We start from the raw sequence: 16,613 nt of genomic DNA, 5'->3' as shown, positions 1-16,613 counted from the left end.
ACATGATCACGAGTGGGTCCATTAACTGCATAACGACATTAATATGTCGTTTGTTCACAGCTTTTCAATGAGACAGAGAGACACGTGCAACCTCGGATGAACTGTCACCGTTACTCTCTGCTTCTGAGCAAAGCATTTCAATTAATTTTAGATATTGGCTTGCTGCGACTCCCCGTGATGATATTAGATGAGTGGATACGTCTCATCTTTACAAACTAGAGCTGGTTGTTGTTTATTCGACTGTGTGATCAGCACGTCCCGGCTCTGTATGCAGTTCTGCACATCTATGCCGATATGATAGGTGTGTGTGGGCTATATCAAGTCACACCAGGAATATAATATAATATGAATAGGCTTGAGGTTACAACACTCAACCTGCAGATTTTCGTATGTTATAGTTCGTATAAATGTTGGTTGTTGTATGATGCAGTCGGGATGAATCCTAATATAGTGCTTAATGTGAAATGTTTAAATTATTGCATTCATCTATTACATTTTGGTAATGGCCAAGACCGTCAGTGATCTTGCTCGGACAGCCTTCGTTTTGATCCCAGCTACATACCTGTACAGTTGTGTGACTGCATCTTGCTTTGTTGCAAGGCTATCGCAGTCACAAAATCTGTCCAACAGACAGACGGCATATACACACCTGGCCGCCTCTGTGGTGATTAATTCCACAGAGGGTGTCTCCAGGTCCACATGTTGCCATGATGACTCTCACACACACACACACACGCACACGCAGACATACATAATCTTAAATTGAGAATCTTACGGTTCAGGCGCAATTTAAAGCTTTTCACTCTCATATACGCTTCCAAGGTTATTTGTTATTTTGTAGAAATATGTCGAGCGAAGCATCAATGCTACGCAAGGCTTTTAAGGGTGAAAGGTCGCCGCATACAGTTAGAATAAAAACGCATATCATTCTATTGTCTGAATATCTTTTATTATTGCCACAGTATCTAGAAAGTGCATACGAATATACCACGCCATAGTTATCATGCATAATGGAATGATTTAAATCATTTCTAAATTAAGAATGAATGGAATTACGTATTTTTTTCTTCAAAACCGAGAAGAGTGCATTATCTACATCCAGTCTATCTATAATTGTCCTTGGAACACATGACCGGCATCGGATTATTTCATAATCAGTATATAATGTTCTCTCATCATTCTTTAATGCTTCTGTGGCAGATTGATTGAATCTTACTGTAGACGTAAACAGTGTAGCGTCTCTGTGCAGTGTCTGGAGTTCCTACACTGCCTCTGTGAAAGATAAACAACTGACAAATGTTTGAGTGCTTTTGCTGCAGTAAACAGCATGTTAAGAATGTATATTTCTGCTGTGCTCTTGAAAATACCAGTATGTTATGAATTTACATTGCTGCAGCGCTCTTAAGATTTTAAAGCTTTTTTGCTTCCAAACGTTCATCATACAGACCGGATATTTACATTAAATAGCACTCGCCCTTTTAGAACAAAAGTAGATTTGACCCACTAAAAGCTGCTCACAAAGTGTTTGGGTTTATTAACATAATACATGCCATAAGCACTCTAGACTAATGGAGAGTAGTGTGCACAAAATGTCAAGTATTAGTACTAATAAATCTATACAACTTGGGAGCAGCTTTAAATGCATAATACATTCTCAAATTGAATGATCACGGGCCACATTGGTCACCTTCTTTTAATGTCGAAAAACAGCAGTTACCAGTGTGGATGTTTTTTTATTCCTTTCACCCTCACCAACCATCGCTACTTTCCCTTCCCTTCTTCTCAGCTGCCATCCTTGACGACCCTATGGAGTGCAGCAGAGGAGAGCGTTTAGCCATCACGCTGGCCAAAGACAGCATCAACAGGAGCACTAACCGCTCCACCACGGGCAAGCTGGAGGTGGACATCTTTGAACTGCTGAGAGACAGTGGATACGAGATGGGGGAAACAAGTAAGTAACGCCAATGAATTGGTGTGGGTCTCTTGGTCAATATATGTGTATGTGCTGACTCAGAGAAAAAAGATAGAGAAAGTGTAGAAAGTTAGAGAAAGTTCTTTTCACGCTTCCCTCAAGTGCACAGAGATAAGTCTGTCTGGTTTAACACCATTTTTGGTCAAACAGAAGCAAAGAAATTATTGAAAATAGATAGCAGACTGACTGTGGAGCAGGAACGCAAAATGAGCTGTCACATTTTGATAGCTGCAGACGTGAAATAATGTGGTTATATTTGTCTGCTGGGTTGTATTTTGTTCTCTGTGACTGTATATTGTCAACTTTCACCCTACTGTGGCAAGGCAGATCAAAAAGAGACATGTATAAAGGAGTGTAATTTAAAATGGCTTAATCTGCAGTGTGTCAAAACAGATGACCTTCAACAGAAAGGTGTGTGGACCTGTTTAAGTGGGCCATTACAGAAAGAGGTTGCCAGTAATTTGTCACACAGATGTGACAAATGCTTCACTGAGGGTGACTCCATTAACACGAGCGAGAGTATTTGTTATTAATTGTATCAATGCTTCCACTTCACTGCTACCCAGAACATCTGTGTGCTAGGTGGTGACTTGTTGCCTCGCACCTCAGTGTTTATTATGTTTTTTTGTTTTGTTTTGTTTATGAATGAAAACTCTCCACAATCAATACAGCACAGCATGTGTCCGCAGAAAACAACCAATATAAACAGCTATGACAAGAAGTGTGGGCATTGATTTTCAATACAACACATTCCCACTTTCACAAACCCAAGAGCCTCAGTGGTGCCGCTTAATCCATGGGAACACCGCTTCACTTACCACAACAACTGTATTCGTTTCTCTGCCTGGTTTACTTCAAACCCTTCTCAAATGTGGTTCCTCTGTGTGTGTGTGTGTTTCTTTCTCTGCTTGTGTGTGTGTGTGTGTGTGTAAAGTAGCATGTGTTGGTGTGTGCATGCTGGATCGTGTGTACATTGTGCAATTGTTTTGTGTGTGGAAGTGTGTGTACGTGTAATTGGAGGCAGGAATTGGATTAGGGATGGATCAGTGGCTGCAGTTAGATGGAAATATCACAGAGGGGCCGCTATACCTGCCCAGAAAAGTCCCTCCCCCACCCTTCAAGCACCAACTCCTGCCTGTGTAGTACGCAGCTTCTGAATGGAGGACCCCCTGGACTGCTTGCTGCTTTTACTGGCAGGAAAATCAACGTGACCAGACTTAATTCACTGTTATGTATAGCTTATAAAGCCACATTACACACGGAGATGTTTGCGTTAGTGCTTTTGCTTTGGTGCTTCCTTAGGAAACTGATGGCCAACCGTCAGCATTTTAATCCCATGAAAATCGTAAACCATTAAGATCTCAAAGAAACAGTTTCCATTGTGTCGTGAGCTACTTGCAGCCCTTTTTCTAAATGCTGCACATGTGTCGTCAAGTTGGTGCAGATGTTTCTTTGTTTGCTTGTGTTGTATTTGCAGAGCACTGAGCTCTCCGGGCACCTTCTTCTAACCAGCATTGACTTGTCATCATTTTACAAGTCAAACTCATTACAGCCCTCCATTCCAAGGTTCCAATACCAGCTATTGAATAGCTTGGTATTGATCTGTGAAAATCAATGTCAAGCTGAGAATAGGGATTTCAGCCGACCCTCTGGCCTTAATTTGACCGCGGTGAGAAGCACAGTACTACTCTTGACAATTCACAGCATTATTGAACATCAGTGTCCAGGGAGTAACAAATAAACTTTGGCGAGCAGGTAGAGTTCTGACACAGGCATTGCATGCACATTCTCTGTCTCTCACACATGCTAGCTGTGCAAAAGAGGGAGCAAATCAAAGTGTCTCAGGGGCCAGGAGCATGTTGGCTGACAGTCAAATCATTCAGCTTTAGAATTTGGTGAAGCCATGCAGACAGGTGCAAATGTGTGAGCATGTACTGTAAATGTGTGTATACATGTGGATGTTTGTGTACGGTGTCAGTGTGTTCATGTCTTGCAGGCCCCACGGGTGACTAAGGGATTACTTATTAATCATTCGACTCACTGCCTCTGGATTCACCGCACCAGCTCAACCCCCCGACCCCCCCCCCCCCCCCTGCCTTTTTCACACACGCAGCTGGTTAATGCTCTGAATTTGCCCCAGTAGCCCACACCAAATCATCATCGTGCACACTGATTTTGTTTACACACATGAACAGTACATAGTGACTGTACTTGTGTCTACCTCACATCATTTTTGACTGTAGCGGTTTAATTAGAAGCCAAGGATTATAAACTCACGAGAAATGACATTCTGTTTTCCAGTTTGGGGGGATTAATGCATGTGGCCTGTGTACATCAGAGAAGAGTACGATTCACGTTCCCTGAAATGTCTAAAGATATGTTTTGGTACCCAAAGGTAAAGCTTTTAAAGCAGTCCTTGTAAATGTAAAATGTGAAAAACAAGATGGGATGTGAGTGGCACTTTTGGGGATAATATGGCATTCATGTGTAAATATTGAAATACCAGATTTCATGTTTTAAGCCTCCAGATATTGCTGTCTGTCACTATTTTTGTCTCTGCCGTTCTTACTGGCACTCTGTTTATCTGTCTGTCTCTTCCCATTTCCATGTCTTTCTGTCTCTGTGTGAAAGTCTGTTATATGACTATCAATTCCTCCCGCACGCTTTTAAACTCTCATTGGCAGGATCTATTGGATTTTTCTATATGTGCATCACGTTAGGCATATTAAACATGGACAAATGTATTTGGCCTTGAGCAGGTTTCATTAACGCATGCAGGTTCAGGTTCCCTTGAGACAGGAGAAGCGCTGGCTCAGGCCGCTATCTGTTTAGAGGTTGAGATAGTCAGCATGTGCATCCATTAACATCTGGCTGAAGAGGGCCTTTTTCTAAATGACTCAGATTCTTCAAGAAAGCCTGTACTTTACTTTCCTGGATAGCACTGGCTGACTGACTTGCTCTCTTGCCGTCTCCTTTCCCTTCTCAATCCTTATTTTACCCTCCATCCCCTCTCTGTTTTCTATCAGTGTGCCAGATCATGTCGAAAGGCGTTGTGGCAGTCCTCGGCCCCTCTGCCAGTCCGGCCTCCAACTCCATCATCAGCAATATCTGTGGAGAGAAGGAGGTGAGTTTATGCATCCAACTGGCCTGCAGCCGCGGGCCCATGTTGCTCACAGTGCAAGCAGAAATACAGAGTTTGGAAATATGCTTGTTAGCAACTGTGTGGTTTATCAGAGATTGAGGGGCAATGAAATCCAACTTGTTAGTGAAATGATTGCGAAAAGGGTTGACTTTCTCCCTTTTCACTAGGCCCATGATTCAGAACATGTAAAATGTCGGTGGGCTGCTAAATTAATCATTTTCATTCCGAATTGTTTTGGAATTAGGTGTATAAAGGACACACTCTTCTTTAGTTTGTTTTATGGGTTCATAGCATTTGTTGTTGTTGTTCTGCTGCCTGGGATGTTGTGATACATCAGCTGCTCATTCAAGGAAAGTGTATTGAGGTTTGCCTCATTATGTCCTCTTAGCAGGGAGGGGCTGGGCACTGTTGAGATGTAGTAGGAAATAAAACATGAATGAGTGGATTTGGCTTCGGAGCTTGACTCCATGCAAATGGATCCCAGTTGGACGCTAATTGGCTTGTCTGAACTCTGACATGGTGTGTTATGCTGTCTGATGACAAGAGACAGAGCGCATTATACAAAACCATAAACCAGATCAGAATCAATTATGAATCTGAAAAATGTGTCTGTGATGGTTTTACTGCAGTGCTTTGGGATGTTTATTACATTTGATACACTTTGTTTACACTATTTGTAGAAAACTCTTTAGATTATGAAAGTGAATGCACAGTGATAGCGTCTCTATTATCTACCGTGTACGAACTTCTGCAGATTTTAAAAACTACCTGCCACCTTTCTTTCAGTTCACCGATCATTTTCACTCGTTGTGTCGTTCTGATATTCCCCGTGCTGTAATTGGATTTGGTCCACAGAGAAGATGCCTTTTTAACTGCATGAATTTGGTCAGCATGACTATTAGAGGAAGTACCATTACCCTTCGAGTCTCTATAATTGTCCTCTGGTACAGTACAGCCCGTCTTTCTAATGAGACATCAGTCTGTTGTAGTAGTAGACAGACCAGGACTCCCTGCTGCTAAAAGTCTCTGGCGGCATTGGCTTGTGGGGTTGACTGCTTTGAAACACTGACTATGATAATAACACCTTATGAATATAAAAGAACCCATAAAGAGAAAAAATGCATTTTGAGTTGTGAGTGTAAGTGATACATACCGTATAGTCTCCAAGGAGTTGATACTAACCCTAAAGATTCACAGTTTCCCCAAATGTTCTTTTATGCACTAGTGAATAAGGCAATACTTTGGATGACCAGAATACTTCAAAGCTCAGCCTGTCTTCCATATTTGCCACAGACAGAAGGATTATAAGATCTGCTGTCATGTTAAATTACTCTTTGTCCTTTCCCACGTATCACGTACACTTCTTTAAGCAGTCATTTGCATCCGGCCTTGGCCAGTACTGACACCAATGCTATAGTCTGAATTGTATGTAGTGTTCTAATAACTTCTAATAAGTGAGTACTGCTGCAATATCTGGAGAACAGTATGCAATATCTTACCACACATAACTTTACAGCTTCGTAAAAACATTTGCACAGGGCGTTTGATATTATTTGATATTTAGTTCAAGTATTTTTTGAAGGGTATGACACTTACGAGTTTTACATCGAGAGCTGCACTCCGTTGTCAAGTGCAGCTATTCAGCTCTTTCCCTTTAGTGTTCGTATTCTTATTTTCTAATCCATCTTTTGTGAAACACTGAATTCTGACTTTTCTGTAAAATAAATTTAGATTTTAACAATAACAATGTTGTGATACATTTATCACAGCTGGAACTAGCTTTCAACAATTTGAATGCTCATCAAGATATTTAACATTATTTTTTTAAATGTTACAGTACAATGTGCATATTCTGTCAAATTAAAATAGGCAGAGACGATCACATAAAGAAATCTTTGTCTGCTGCATCTGTCTACTTCAAAATGACAGAGTGCCCCGACTCCCTTGTTAATGTCTGATACTTTAAATTAGGATGCAGACATTTTAATCTCGCTATAATATTATATCTAAAACTGCATAGACCATAATTGAATGCTTTGGACTAGGGTCCCCCAGGAACCCAATACATTGGTATTTAAAATTATTATTTAAAAAGCACTGATTAAAACAAATTAAAACAATGACATGGAGTCATTAGAAACAAATTGATGACAAAGTCCTGAAAAATTGTAATGACAAAATAAAGCTATAAGATCTGAAAAAAATGATACCTCAGTTGGTAGGATGAGGGTTAAAAACTGTTGGTTAGTGTAGTAGAGTAAAAGTATTAGGTAGTATTAAATGGACATACTAATACTTTGTAAAGTACCTCAAATTTGTCGTGGAGTAAATGTTCTTCCAATTCCATCATTGCTTTTTGCATATAGAGTAGTCAATCTTAATAAACAACCAGACAGTACTGAGCATTTTAGCCGATAAGCAAGTCATCCATGCAGGTTCTGTGAAAAGTGTTTCTTCTCTGACATGATTTAGTTGGAATGTACTGTATATAGTTTAATGTGCTGTGACATGTTTCTCACCTAACAGTTACAACAGGAAAAACTTATTACAGTTTCAAAGGACACCGCTTCCTTCTTCTTTCACCACCAATAACAGAACGAGAACACACTGAATGTCTGAGCCTTTTGAAGTGGAGAGAACATATACTGTATGTGAATAGTGATGTTGGCAATGCTCTTAAAATGCTGTCAACCAAATTCACTCCCGACATACGTTAATGCTTCTAATGTTAGTTTACTAGATCTGCAGCTTTCATATAAACAGAGTTGGTGGTGTTGCCCCCAACATTTATAATCACATGGTATTAGATGAGATGTTGTGTCCACCCACAGTGCAGGATGAGTCATAGAAGATATTCAGTCACTTTACAGGAAGAAATGTGGAATTCTGATATGAAAAAACACAAATACATTTTTGGACAGATAATTGTCTTGACAATAGACATCAAATACAAACACCCAGGAGAAAACCTTGAAAATAATGTACATTGATCCTCTATAAAATGCATTAAGAACTATTTTTAGGTTGACAGGAAACTCATGGAATAGTCGAGCCCAATGGTTAACAGTTGTGGTCATCAGGACCCTGCTGGTTTTCATTCTAGTCATCAAGACGAGGACTATTGAATACCTGGAAGGCATAGTAGGAAAACCAGCAGTCGTAGCAGTTTTGTTTCCTGAGGATCAGGATTAAAAACTGACAGTCTAAGTCAGTGGTCTTTACCAGGATGCTATTTAGAGCCAAGAGTGTGCAGATTTTGATTCCAACTAAATGGCACATCAGCTGATTTCACTGATTAGGTCCCCAATCTCAGACTTGAGGTGTACAAATCAGTGTGTGTGTGTGTGTGTGTGTGTGTGTGTGTGTGTGTGTGTGTGTGTGTGTGTGTGTTTTGTTTAGCAGACAAGGTCACATTGCTCTTGTCATGATCACTCTGAAGGGGATGACTGGGTAATGGCCCTGGTCACCATGGCCTAGGCCCTTTTACAGACGATGTTACAACATTATGCATGCTCATGTTGGCCCAGTCATCCAGACCAGTGGGCAGGCTTTAAATAATGAATAACAACTGTTACCTGCATCAAAATGTCTGGACAGGATCACAACCGTTTCAGAGCAACGGGTGTTGAAGTTAACTGGTGTTTGTGTTTGCTCATAGTAACTTACGTAAATGGTTGCAGTAGATAAACACTGATGTGTGATGAACAGAGTAACACTCAAGCACAGAGATCACACAGCAGAGACTGAATGTTGTAAAAATAAAAGGCAACAGGCATCCAGCAGAATTTACACACATACTAAAGAGTCAAAAACAAAAGACTAACAATGTAACGAGCTATTCACAGAAGACACAAAAACAGGTTTGAGGAATCGCACCTGAACCGGAGAGTTTGACTAAGGAAATGACTGTGGCTGAAACAAAGACGATGTGACACTGAGGCGGGGACGCACAGCGTTTACATATACTGGGGAGGTGCAGGTAATTAGACACAGGAGGGTTCCAATCAAGGGCAGGGCAGACAGTCACACAGGCGGGAAAACAGACAAAGGGCAGGAAGTGAAGTGAACACAGGACACAAGAGGCAGAGAAAGTCTAAATAAAACAGAAAAAACAACTAAACAAAACCCAAAACCGTGACATGATGAGTATGTATTTAGGATTAATTGAAGGCTTTTATGAAGACACCTACATGATCCGATTGTGTTTTTAACAGCTGCCGTCACTACGAGCAACCATTGTCACATCTACAGAGTCACAGGGTAACACAGTTACTTGTTGAACTGAAACAACCTGCCGCGTCGATGGCTGCAAGCTACTGTATGTAACGTGTTGACTATCACTGACTGGACTGATCAGAAATCCTTGTGTTTGTAGCGCCCACTTTTAAACTAAATACAGTCCGAGTCATGGTATTTGACGTCGTGTAAATGACCACAGATAACATACTTTTAAGGATCTAGTGACTTGTATGCTCGTTATTTCTCGCTGGTGTAGCAGCTGGTGGTTTTGTATAGATAATGTAATTCTAAGTAAGTAGTAACTAAAGGTATTCAAAAAATATAGTAGGGCAAAAAGTAAAATATAGTGTAGTGGAGCAGTAGTTGAAAGTAGCGTAAAATAATATAAACTTGTACTCAGCAGGCTGGTGTATGCTAACAGGTGCCTAATGTGCCTAATGTTACCTTTCAACACCTGTCACCGAAAAAGCATCCAAAGCAGAAGAACAAACCCAAATGGAGTCCTGTTGTCATCTGACATTATTAAGAGGTTTATAAGCAAAACAGACATGTTTGTTTGTACCAAAGTCACTTCATAAAGCGACCATAAATGGGTTTTTTAAATCATATTTGATGGAAGTGGTTCTTTATTAGACAACTCAAAATAGAAAATAAGTACTAAGTATAATTGTGGTTTGGTCTGTGATACTATATCTGTCCATAAATGGTGAAAACAGGTCACCCTGAACTGTAAGAGCTTGAGAAGGATGTGTGTGTGTGTGTGTGTGTGCGTGTGTCTGTATGTGTGCGCACAGTACTCTGACCATCTAATCCCTCACTGTGAGCGTGAGGCCACAGATGTTGGCACTCCGGTGGATGGTTGCCTGGGACACTGGCAGCAATATTGCAGCTGACAGACCCCACTAGGTGTTGAGCACATCATCTACCAGTCCCGATCAATCACTCCCCGGGCTCCACTGCTGCTGCAGAGGCTACTTCCACCGGGGTGACATGGGAGCGGGTCTCAGCCCATCTGGGTTTCACAGTAATAGTGACTAATATAAAAACAGCTACTGCAGAGGAATAGACCAAGGACATATCACCCCCCATTCAGAATGGTGCAAGGCTCCACTGGCAATCTACTTCTCGTTATTTCCATACAAAGCCTTGGACTAAGCTTGTTTTGCCATTAGCCAATAGAAAGCTTTCAAACTAAATTGAGTAAATGTCAGTGATAAAAATGTGCCAAATATTTAATCTGAATTCCGTTTTTATCCCACTGCTTTTAGCCACCTTCAGCTCAGTTTAAATGCTATTGTTTTACCCATAACTTCCTCTCTATCCAAAAAGGATGAAACAGTAGCTTTGTGTCTGCTGAAGAGGGGAAACACAGTCCGCAATGATTCAAACGTGTAAGAAGAGGTCACGAATATGAATGACCTGTCGGATGTCCAGGGGTTGCTTTAGGCTTGTAAAGCCATCTGCTTGCAACTGAAAGATTACAAACCTGCATTTCGGTAGGGTGGTGGTACTCAGGTTGGATTTAAAGGTGAACTTGGGGGTCCACCGGGCAAACAAAGAGCTCGTTGGATTGAGGTTGGAGGTCAGTTGTATAGCTCAAGCCCTGGAGACAGACAATAATGAGAGATTTGTGCTTTCATACACACACAGACGCATACACACAGAAACCCACATAGGCAATTCCTACCCACTTTTACCTAGAAAATGCTTTGAATAATCAGAAAAGTGCTTGCAACTCTAGCATCAATTATGTCCAGCTGTTCAAGCGCTCCATCATTTTTGCTTTTACGGTTCTCTGTGTTTTTCTCTTTGCTTTACTTCGTCGCAGACACTCTCCCCATTTAATTTTCCGCCCCTTTCTCTCCTGTCTACTCCGATATAGTGTTTTTGCTGCTTCGTGAGCACCAGTGTTTGAGGTAACGCTGAAAGGCTCATTCAGTCCCAGTAAAGATGAATCTGTCGCCTTCCTTTCTGAGTTTAATTCCAAGATTTGGAGTCAATCGTATTTCTTGAGATTACTTTATTAGTAGGCAAATGAACTCTGTAGGACTGCTCCACATGGCCAGACAGAAGCAACTGTTGAAAAGGGCCATCAGACAAAGCAGAGGCAGAGTTGATTGCCCGTGAATGGATACTGAAAAAAATTGAAAACCTTTCTTCATGCTCTCAAAGAAAAGGATTTTGCAGGTCCAGTGCTTCATAGTCATTATCGTGAGGCATTCATGAGCTCACTCACTTATCCCACAGATCTGTGTTCATTTGCTCGTCCATTCACATGCCCAGACACTCAGCCTGCTGTGTTTGCCTTCAGTGTGTGTGTGTGGAGCTGTCCAAACTGATTTAAATGGGTTCGTTGTCCAGTAGCTCAGTGCTACACATGGCGTGGAATTGCATTTTGTGACTTGAAAAGCCAACTAGCCAAACCAGCAAATCCTCTCTGGCGAGAGACCATTTACACGGTTGCTGTGCTCTCTTTAGACCATCTCCCATTCAGACACTGCACCACGGTTGTTCACAGCGAAGCCAGTACACCACATTATCCTGTTCATGTACAGCCAACTACTGCTCAGCTTTGGTGTCACACATGCGGACACCAGTATCATCCAAATGTTGCACCTGCTCTGTAGTACCCAGTAAAAGGAGAGTACACATTGATTTTTTTTTTTTGTGATTTTTTTCTACCTTGATGACCATGCTTATTGTCTTATCGTGATAACCATTTGCACTGATGAAAAAAAAAATACCCTGCCTGGTTAGATCGTGTAAACTAATTAGTCACATTTTAAAAATTAAACTTGTAATAGGTGATCCATTAATGAATAGTTTCATGGTAATATAAACTGCAGCAGTGAAGGAAAACACTGCAACTAAATATTGTGAGTTGAAAATAATTAAATATTAAGTAAATCCTTTGATTCTTGATTGGTTGATAATTTCATTAGCTGCAAATTTCATGCACTGTTGCACATCATTGCATGATATACTTTTAATTTTCTTTTAATCAGCAATCACTGTGTTTAAAGTTTTATCAGCTACAGAATAGCTTTCTTTAGCTTCAGGCAATGCAATCTCCAGCAATTCAAGTAACTTTGTTTAAAATAACCAAAATGATCCTTTAACACCAACTGGTGCTTTGTTTACGTGTGTTAATGTCTAACAGATTGCTACATGGATTAGCAGGATGGATTCTTTCCCGACTAATGTGCTTAAGCAAAGTTCAGTTCCACTCGTTTTTTCTACAGCTTTTAACAGCACATCATTCCTTCACAATAACTGCAGGTGGTGTATAAAAAGCTACTAAGTGGACCTTGAATTACGATTTCTTATTGTATTATTTGTAAACTTTGTAATGCTGTTTCTGCAAATGTCAGTATTATTTGTGATAAACAAAGAGGACTAAGCATCATTGTATTTGTCTTTATCTCTAATGAATATTCTACAGGCTTGTGATTTTGCCACAATGGGTAGCTACAGTAAACCACAAACAAACACAGAACATTTTTCCAGGAGAGCTGAATTCGTGTCCCGTGCAAAACTAAAAGTAAGCCTTTTCAATAGTCGCTGGTCAGGTGACTCATTTTTCACTCGTTGGTGCCGTGAGTCGGTATTAATTAGGAAGTGAGGTGCGTGCCATGTGAGTTAAGTTAACATCAACCATGCTCTTTTCCTAAACCTAACTAAGTGGTTTTGTTGCCTGACCTTACTCTCTGTGAAGACAGAAGTTTATTTTGAAAGGACACCATACCTAGCGAATCAATCTCCAATGCCAACGGGCACCAACCATGCGGCACTATGCTATTTGACCAGTTTGGAGTGAGAATGTGTTGGAAATTCAACAAGACGTGCCAAACACCACAATGACTGTTCGTTGCCTTTTCCCCTGCTGAAAATGCTACTTTTTTTTTTCTTAAACTGAGGAGAATCTTCACACAGAGCATTAATGAACAACCTTCATTCTTCTGTCGATATTGCAAACACCTGCCCTTTGCTGCTTTGATTTACACTATTCTCCTCTTTCTTATTTACTTCTCTCCTTCCCTTTCACCCTACTGTAGATTTAACCAATTTCCACCCTCTCTACCTTTGTCCCTCCTCTAATATCTGCTATTACTGCCCTTACACTACACTGTCCTTATCCTAACCTCTTTCTTTCTTCTTTTCTTTTCTCTCCTGTCGCCTCGTGTTCCTTATTTTCTCATTTCACCTCCTCCACCTGTCTCTTTCCTGTCATTTCCGTTCTCCAACTTTTACTCAGACACAAGCTATAGAAGACTACCAGGTCAAGATCTGCCATTGTTAAGAAAACGAATAGAAAGTAGTATTCAGAAGCCTGCTCCCTCTCTCTCTCTCTGCCACTCCCTATAATCACCCTCCATCATGCTGAATCTCAAGTGCGTAGTGGTATTAGTTCGGCTGCGTCGGTCTTGTTCTGCTCAGGGGGTCAGTGTATGGTTCAGTTCTCCACTGTACTTGGGCTTTAAAGCCACTATATGTAAACTCAAACGCTTTCCAGGCAAAATAAACATTGTGTTGTCAGCAAGTGGCATATGTCATTAATTAAGCTGAGATGATTGCATTTTTCTCAGTGCAGTAAAATCGGCAAGAGGAACACCCACATCACTGCGATGTATGTAGTATGTTTTGGAAAATGTAGGTTGCAGCTTGCCTATTCATTCTGTAGCAGTGCAGGAGCAGTAAGGCCTCTGAAATCTCAATAGCATTTCTGCATTTCTTAGACACTCACAGCTTAGTATTCTTTGAGATTCCCCACAAAGACATGTGAAGACATGAAATGCAATGCAAATTAGCTTTTTATTGCTACTTTCAACACAATATGACATTAGCCTGAAGCTAAATGCAGTTCACGTCCCAACACTCAGGGTTTCACCCATTCATTTAAATCTTTTTTTAAGCTCCACTCGACATGCGTTATCATCATTAGGGTTCATTAGGATCCAAAGAAAGGAGCAATCAAATTTGTCCTCCAGTGTTTTTTAAAAGATACAAAGACTTCCTCCGTTTAGATTCAATTTTTATTTTAGCTTTGTGTTTGTATTTGTACCTGCCTGCCTGTGTCTGTGTGGTGGAATGTTTTCAGAATTCAATCTTAGACTCAGGAGTGAAAGTAAAAACAGGTTTTATGGCAAGTACTCTGCTGAAGAAGTTTCAGAAGTGGAGATGCATCATCCCTCTCACATTTACATCCCTTTTTTGGAAGGGCTTTACTGTTTGCCTCAAACTAGAGTTTCTAAACTTCTAGTGCTACTTAGTGAATAAAAGTCAAGTCAGTCTTAATCATCTTCAGGGTCACATTGACAAACAGCCACGCCCTCATACGTATTTTAAACTGTCATACAGTAAATGGCCACATTTATTCAAAGATATACATAATCTCTCAGTAGAAGACATGCACAGTTTATTGCACATTTATTAAATGTACTGCATATAGAAGCGTCTTTTTAGTACCTCAAGCTACAGTAACCACAGCACCAGGCATAAAATGGCACATAATGATTCATAATGATGATGACTAATTCAAAATGACACCATAACTCTTTTTTTTTAGGTTTGTTTTGGTGCCTGTGCATACAAGTGCCCAAATCTGCATCATTTGATTAAAAGAATGTGGGTGTGAAGTTGAGTCTCTCTCTGCACAGGATTCTTATCTGTTCAGTCTGCTTGCAAACAAAACGCAGGTGCCTCTCCTGTCTCTGCCTGATCATAATTAGAGGAGCACAGCTGTCGTCTGCACCTCTGCTGACCCTTTTCTCACAACACTATTGATCTGTCTTGTCAGGGCCGCACCAGCAGAACCGCCATGTGCATATCCAAATCCACTGTCTTGTCATCGGGAAGCAGTCTCTTGATTTAATCACTGAGATGAAAGTGAGGAAAGACCGAGTGACTCCCAGGTGAACAGCAAGCAAAACGGATTTCAATTTTGCTGATTGTTGTCATCAAGGTTATGAAGAAGAGGGACTCTGCCCCGTGTTACAATGTTGCTTTTGTTTCATCTTTGTCAGCTCTGTCAAGAGTTTTCTCTTTTGTGGAAGGGGACAATACTCAGCTGACATTGCTCATCCTTTGCTGCCAGCTGCTCACTGAATTAATGCTCTGCCATTTTCCCTCTCTGAAGTGAAACTAAAGAATATTTCAGTCTTTTGTCTCTCCATTTACATGTTTGTCTTTTACTAAAAGGCCAAGATTTGTTGGCTAACTGTTTGCCAATCTTGTTGTGTCAAGTTGAGCTCTGTTTTGTTTGAGTAGTGTAAGTCAAATATTTGGCTATATTCCCAGAACTGGACTAAGTCCACTGTTAGATTTTAAACAAATAATGAAAAAAAACACATATCCAATTAGCTCTCTATTGAAAATTGTGGATGCAACGATTTTTCCAAGCTTGATAAGCACAGATGCCTTTGTGGGCATTTAAGAGAATATTTACGGGTAAATGTTTCTTTGTTTAATCAGGAGGCTTGAATCAGCTCCCTAAATCAAATGAGTGGTTTCTGTCTTTATCGTCACTGCTTACAATACTACCAGCACAGCTAGTAGCCAAACAGGGGAAAAGCAATTCTTTCTTTTTTCTCAGAGACATTTTGCTCTGAAATAGGGCAGTGGAGCAGGGAACAGGACTCTCTGGAGGACAGGAACATTTTTTCTCTCTGAACTGGCTGATCAATGAGATAGAGAGCTCGTGGTCAATGTTCCACTATTCTAAAAGGCACCATGGGATCCGCAGCCCGCTTCATCTTTATCACTGGTCTGCTACTGCTCTGACCGCAGGGACCTGATGCAGGATCATTACTACCATAAATAGAGATCTGGCTTCACGGGCAGAGACTTGTATGAGCCGGAGGCCTGAGTTGGAAATTGTTGGTTGGGCCACGTTGACACTCTCTGGTGTCTCATCTCTTCCCTTTCTGTCCCAAAAGATTTCCCTGTCTTTTCTAAATGCCAACAGCTGGTCTCCCAAATCCTCCATAAACCTTTTGGTTCGAAAGGGGATCAGGTAGACATAATAGACTACCACCTGCCCTCCTCCAGCTCCTTCCACCCTGCAAAACCTTGCCAACTCCACTCTGGCGTTCCAGCCTTGGCATCACACTTGCTGACTGATGGACAATGTCTCCAACAGCATCTGCTCTCTAATGCTCAGTAGCCAACATAATTATTTGGTTTGCATATGTTACATCCAGCCATGCTTCATACTATGTGTTGTGCTATTGGTTGGTTTTCTACAACTGATGATCTCCAAAC

General features: G+C 40.9%; 1 protein-coding gene across 1 annotated transcript in view; it reads left to right on the top strand.

The window, feature by feature from the left end:
- The window catches only part of grik4 (glutamate receptor, ionotropic, kainate 4), a 127,911-nt gene that overhangs the window by 26,426 nt on the left and 84,872 nt on the right, over nucleotides 1-16,613 (top strand). The window contains exons 2-3 of the mRNA XM_076100263.1: nucleotides 1,787-1,951; nucleotides 4,999-5,096. Coding sequence (XP_075956378.1) covers nucleotides 1,787-1,951; nucleotides 4,999-5,096 — 263 coding nt within the window. The remainder of the gene's footprint in view (nucleotides 1-1,786; nucleotides 1,952-4,998; nucleotides 5,097-16,613) is intronic.

Source organism: Anarhichas minor, unplaced genomic scaffold, assembly GCF_050575085.1.
Source record: "Anarhichas minor isolate MPS153535 unplaced genomic scaffold, ASM5057508v1 ptg000026l, whole genome shotgun sequence".
NCBI lineage: Eukaryota > Metazoa > Chordata > Actinopteri > Perciformes > Anarhichadidae > Anarhichas > Anarhichas minor.
The sequence above is the reverse complement of the archived record's forward strand: the minus strand, read 5'-3'. Positions and strand labels throughout refer to the sequence as shown.